Consider the following 6,653-nt stretch of genomic DNA (forward strand, 5'->3'; position numbering starts at 1 on the left):
TGTTTTGATGTTAGAAAAATATCTAATTGATCATCTCGACATCGAGATGTATGGATTCATTCATTCATTCAACATTTTAGCTTTTTCCAATTAATTGTGTTTTGCTACATTAATCCTAGTTCTCCATTCTGCTCTATTAAAGACAATATTCTCAGTGAGGCTACAAGTCTCCATATCTTTTCTAACTACTTCCAATCACGTTCTTTTGGGACTAGCGCTTTCCCTTGTCAATTCTTCCACTTGAACTAACTCGCTCGTCCTAACAGGTGTTGTACTTGGTCGGCGCTACATATGGCCAGCCCACCTTAGTCTACGTTATCTCATTTTATCGCTTATTGGTGCTACAGCGAAATTCTCTCAAATAGATACATTTCAAATTCTATCCCTTCTTGTCTTGCCACTCATCCATCTCAACATCTTCATCTCTGCTGCACTCATTCTATGGGTATATCATTTTTTGTTATCCAACATTCCACCCCATGGAGCAAAATTGGTGTCACCGCTGTGCCTTCAGCCTTATTGGTATGCGGTGATCACATAAAATTGCAGTTGCACGTCTTCACTTCACCCACCCAGCTCTAATTCTGTGTGAGACATCTTTTTCGATCTCTCCATTTCCAATATTATCAACCCAAGATATCAAAAGTGTGGTCTTTTTGTACTTCCTGGCCATCAATCTTAACTACTTTCTCGCCTCTACTCCTATTATTACTAAACTTGCATTCCATATACTCTATTTTAATCTGACTAATTTTAAAACCTTTGCATTCTAGAGCAGCCCTCCAAAGTTCTAACTTTGTGTAGACGTCATTTCGGGTCTCGTCAATCAAAACTATGTCATCTGAGAATAGCATGCACCACGGTACCCCATCCTGTAGATGCCTATTTAAGTCATCCATAACTAAAACAAAGAGGTACAGGCTCAATGCTGACCCTTGATGTAGACTTATTGTTACTGAAAAACTCAATCATTTTTCCACTAGTTGCTCTTACACTAGTTACCACTCCATCATACATATCTCTCACCAAGTCGATGTACTGTCTAGAGATGTCTTTCTTTTCCAGCGTCCGCCAAATCAAATCTCGAGGTACTCCATCATAAGTTTTCTCTAGATCAATAAAAACCATGTGGAGGTCTTTTTCCTTCGCCCTAAACTTCTCAAACAGTTGCCTAAATAGGAAAATAACCTCAGTTATTGACCTTCCTGCCATAAAACCAAATTGGTTTTCATCGAGATGTATGGATATGGAGAAAAAAAGATTTCAAATTCCAAATATAGTGTATCTTGCAACACATTATATGGACTGTCTATTTTTAATATTTGCATGTATTTATAGATCTATTTAATTTGATCCATTGTTAAAGTTCCAAATTTTATAATTAAATATAAAAATAGATTCTTGCAGCATCTTAAGAATTTTCAACACCAAAATTGCATCTTATGTTTAAGTTTGGAGGTGCGCCTTATTAAGGTTGCAACCTTATACAAACTGTACGCCCAGCTATAAGTAGAAATTTTAGCAGAAATAAAAGTATTTATGAACTATTGTGGGAATAATATCAGTTGTATGGAACTTAGCATTATCCCAATGGCAGGACATCACCTACATCCAGCATTGATTGTTTCAAACAATTGATGAAAATATCATTGTCTTCTTCTAATCTTCTTCTACAAACATATTTCTTACCCATTTCAATGATGAGTTGATGACAAAACATTTCATTACTTACAAAAGTTTTTGTATCAAAATACAATGATAATCAGTATCAAATGAATGTTGAATAGATAAAAAAAAAAAGAAAATTCCCATGGCCACTAGTAATGTGATAAGGTGGCTCGAGCAATGGCTCCTGCTATAGCTCTGGTAGTCATGCTTCTTCGATGGCCACTGCCATCACCATTACTTGCAACTGTACAAGGTGAACCCCACTGAAAGGATTCATGGCCTAGGGGCAGAGGCCTGTCTGGAATCTCTGGAACCTCGAAGTCTCCCTCCAACATCCCCAGCGCCTCCCCCATACTCGGCCTGAATGCCACCATCACATGAGAACACAGAATCCCCACCATCACAAACCTCTCCATCACCTCCATCGGCCCCTCCTCCCTTATCCCCTTCTCTATCACCTCCCTCACTTTCCCCGCCTTCGCCAGCCCCCACGCCCAGTCGCACACCAGAAACGCCTCGGAGCCCTCGCTTGCGTCGAGAGCCCTCCTCCCGCTCATGATCTCGAGCAACACCACCCCGAAGCTGTACACATCGCTCTTCTCTGTTAGCTGCCCGTAGAGAGCGTATTCGGGTGCCAGATACCCATGGGTACCGGCCACACGGGTGGTGAGGTGCGACTGGCCCTCTCTGTTCTGCTTTGCAAGGCCGAAGTCGGCCACCCTCGCGTTCATGTGTGTGTCCAGCAGGATGTTTGTGGCCTTCACGTCGCGATGGTAGATGGCCGGCCTCACCCCGTTGTGGAGGTAGGCCAGTCCCTTTGCCACCCCGACCACAATCCCCCTCCTCTGCGCCCAGCTCAGCCTCTTCCCCTCCTTCGTCCCGAACACCCACTCATCGACACTTCCATTAGACATGTAGTCGTATATGAGGAACCTCTGTTCTTCACCTTCGTCATCTCTGGCTATGCAGCATCCCCGAAGGGGAAGCAGGTTGCGATGCCTGATGCTGGAGATGATATTGACCTCGTTCGAGAAGTCATCGCCCTGCAAATCCAGCCCCTGTGTCACCATTTTCTTTACTGCAACAAAGGTCCCGTCGGGGAGGGTCCCCTTGTACACAATCCCGAACCCGCCCTGACCGATCATGGTCCTCTGGGAGAAGCCCCCTGTGGCCTTCTTCAGCTCCCGAATGTCGAACCAGGTCGCCCCAGTATTCGGCCTCACTCGAGCCCTCGTGTCCCCTCCTTCCCAACTACCGTCCTCAACTGATGATTTCTGCTTCCTCTGCCTCTTCCTCTCCCACCACAAATAGAAACCCCCTAACAAAGTCATGAACACCACCCCTGAGATGACACCGCAGAGCGCAGACAGCAGCGACAGCTGCCTCTGTTGGTTCGATTTGCTCCTCTTGGTGAGGGGCAACCCCAGCACGCAGGATGCTGTGCCGAGATCCTCCGGCCCCCTCGCATTGGCCACGCCAGCAGCATACAACACGGTGAAGTTGAAGCACTCGTTGGTGCGGTTGGTGGCATTAGCACTGTTGCGGTCCATGCTCAACAGCTGAGACGTCACGTTGAACCCGCTCTGCACGCATGAGTTGCAGGACGTGAGGTCCGAGAGGTCCCCACTGCAGGCGTCATCGACCGAGGTGTTGCCCAGCCTGCGTCGCCAGTCATCCTTGGTCCTTATGCCAACGCAATTGGAGGAGTCGATGACAAACTCGGCAGAGTTGTTGAGGCAGAGGGGAATCAAAGAGGAGGAGAGACCGAGGGAGACGAGCCTCTGCTGGAGAGAGGCAAGACAGGCGGTGGCGGCCGAGGGATGGGAGAGCTGGAAGAGCGAGGTGTCTCGGAGGTGTTGGGCGAGGCCGATTCCGAAAAGACTGAGCAGCGTTTGACAGCAATGGTCGCTCTTGCTGGGGTCTCCAATGCAGGAGGAGCGCTGCCATGGGATTGTAGAAACATAATTGAGATCGATGGGGCAAGAAGAGGGGGACTGTGACTGAGAAGTAGATGGAGGAGTTAGAGAGAGGAGGAGTAGGAGGAGAGAGAAGAGTGCAGGCTTCTCCATTTTCTTTGCCGGGGGCAGCTCAGTGAAGTATCAAAATCTTGGGATTTGTAGAGAGAGAAAGTTCATGGCGGGCGGTCAAGAAGCAAGGCGCAGGCTATTTGGGCTTCAGGGATTGGTCGGTTTGGTAGAACTCAAATTCATAAAGTCGTTAACACAAAGCAGCTTCATGGGTCCTTCCTAGTTCCTGGACGACCATGTGCAATGCGTGATACTTTTGCCCCTTTAGAGAATTAAGGTTTCTATGTGTCCATGGATAAATGAGTCCCTTCTTAAAAATATGTTTTTGAGATGGTTTTTTTTTTAACATGGAGTTCATGAATATGAAAAAATAAATAATAATTAAATATTAAAAATAGTAATTTTTACTTACCTAATAATAATAAATAAGGGAAACGACATAGTGAGACCATCCCACATTTATTTGTGTAGGATCTTAAAGAATCATCATTAAATTTAACACAGATCTCTAAAAAATCATGTCACACACTCATATGATAATTTAATCTCTAAAAAAGTCAAGTCACACATATCTCTAATAATAATATTAATTTTATGAAGAAATCATTTGGACCAGTAGTTTTAACTGCTTTTAGACGGACTACCGATTTGCATCTATCTTTAATACGGAAGCTTTATATCCATGGGGACGCAAATATAGAAATGCGTCCCCCTATGCATGGAACAACTTTTCTTGTTTAAAATCGGGTGATTTTCAGTCTTTATTGTCGATTTCAATAATTTAAAAAAATGGATTGGTCACTCGGATTAGGCACCCCAAAATTCGGTCTGGATCGTTGTTTTACTATGAATAAAAATAGTGAATTGGTGAAAAAATAGAATAAATAGTGAATTGGCTAAAAACTAGTCTAGATCATTGTTTTACTGTACAAAACGGACAGTTTTCTTTCAGATTAAGCCGTTTTTTTATATATACGCACAATCGAAATGGGGTAACCGATTCCTAGGTTAGACCACCCGGCGCTTTTTAAATCACTGTTATATGGGAATCAGTCTAGTTCTTGTCTCAATTCTCCCTAGACTTTTTTTTCATATGTTCTTTTTTCAAGCTTTTTTAATATTTTATTAGATCTCTTGCATCCCTACTCCATGAACCTTTATTTATTTTTATTTTTTTGCTTTGTTTATTTTTAACATTTTTGTATCATCAATTCAGACAGGTCCCAACCCAATCTGAATGGCCGATCTAGTGATCTGAATATGTAGGTGGATGAACCGCCTCGTCGATCCAAGTTTTAAAATACTATTAACCTTTTTTTAAAGGGAAAAGTTTATATAGAGCTGAGGCTCTAACCAATCACATTCGAGCCTACCTCAAAAATTTCACTAGATGGAATTGTTTTGATGTCCAAAAATCCTTAAATTGATCATCTCGACATCAAGATGCATGGACATGAGAAAAAAATTGATTTCAAGTTTTGGAAATAATGTATTTTTTTACCGTCAATTTTTAAGATTTTTAAGTTTTCACATATCTGTTGATCTACACCATTTTCGAAGCTTTAAACTTTATAAATAAAAATCAAAATATATTTTAATATAAATAAAGATCAAAATATATTTTAAGGCTATCACAAAAATTTTCAGTATTGAAACCATGTTTCTCAATAATACTTAAAAGTAGGCTCTAATTTAATTGTTTAGAGCCTGGGCTCTATACAGACCGCACCTTTTTTTTGAATCAACGCATACCCACAAAGCTTCTTTTAATATTTTACTGGTTTTCTTCTGGTATCTATCCTGTACCACAAAGCTCTTGTTATTTATTGTTTTTTTATTATTTATTAATTTTTGTATGATTAACGAGGGACTTGATAATGGAATTTTAGGTGTCATATTAGGCGCCTGCCACCTTGACCACATCTGACTAGAGCCCCTTCTCTGTAGTAGTTATAATGTTATAGTATTAGTCATTGGATCCATAATCCTTCTTATCATGTGTCCCGCAACCCTAGGCTTGGCGATCGACCCGGACCTGACCCAATAATTGACGGAGAGATCCGACACAGTCTGGGTATAGGTCTACAAATTGGACTTGGGTTCTGGTCTAAATATTGAACTCAAATACTATTTGAGTATGAGTACGGATTTCATATTATATTTTTAAGTCTCAATTTATGATATATATTTATATATTTAAATACATAGAAATCTCAATTTTTGGGTTGGGTCTAAGTCTGGGTCCCACATTATTTTTTGAGTTCAAAGTCCTAATCCCTTAATATTTTTTCGTTCGAGACCAAGTACGGAGGGCCCGGACCCAACACGACCCGTTGCCTCCCCTAGTTCAGTACTCTTTACTCTAAAATTAGAATTTTCCTTCAACAATTAAGTATGCATGCCGAAAGATCCTGTCTTTGTTTAGGACGGTTAATTTCTTACATCAGGAAGTCACCCTAGAGCGAAATGTGCTATGGAATCTGCATTTACTCTTTCAAATTATGATGCATTAGCCTACGGTAAGAAAAGGTAGCTGCAGGAAAGGGGCTGAGGTTGCGGCGGTAGCACACCTTTTACCACCTTATATTTTAATTTAAGATGGTGGCTTTCATTCTCACTGACATCTTCAAAAACTACTAATTAATTAAAAATGGATAGGAGCAAGTATTTTCCACTGAAATACCTAAAAAAATAAATAAAAAAGTAGCTTTAAAATGGGTAGGGACCTGTATTCTCCACTGAATTACCCAAAAAAAATAGTTGCGGATGTTGAACATGGAGAAGTATCTTCCCCAAAAAAAAAATAAATAAATCCACTGAATTACCCAAAAAAAAATAGTTGTGGATGTTGAACATGAAGAAGTATCTTCTCCAAAAAAATCAAAAATAAAAATAACTGTAAAACGGGTAGGGAACTGTATTCTCCATTGAATTATCCAAAAAAAAAAATTTACGGAT

The 6,653-nt window shown here is 41.1% G+C and overlaps 1 protein-coding gene across 1 annotated transcript; it reads right to left on the reverse strand.

The window, feature by feature from the left end:
- Nucleotides 1–1,698: 1,698 nt before the first annotated feature.
- Nucleotides 1,699–4,007, reverse strand: LOC18436885 (putative receptor-like protein kinase At1g11050). The gene has a single exon (XM_006847107.3). It carries the CDS (start codon nt 3,735–3,737, stop codon nt 1,818–1,820), a length of 1,920 nt encoding a protein of 639 aa, XP_006847170.2. The 5' UTR covers nt 3,738–4,007; the 3' UTR covers nt 1,699–1,817.
- Nucleotides 4,008–6,653: the final 2,646 nt, after the last annotated feature.

The sequence above is a fragment of the Amborella trichopoda genome, chromosome 11 (genome assembly GCF_054954075.1).
Source record: "Amborella trichopoda isolate Santa Cruz 75 chromosome 11, AtrichopodaSantaCruz75HAP2 v2.0, whole genome shotgun sequence".
NCBI lineage: Eukaryota > Viridiplantae > Streptophyta > Magnoliopsida > Amborellales > Amborellaceae > Amborella > Amborella trichopoda.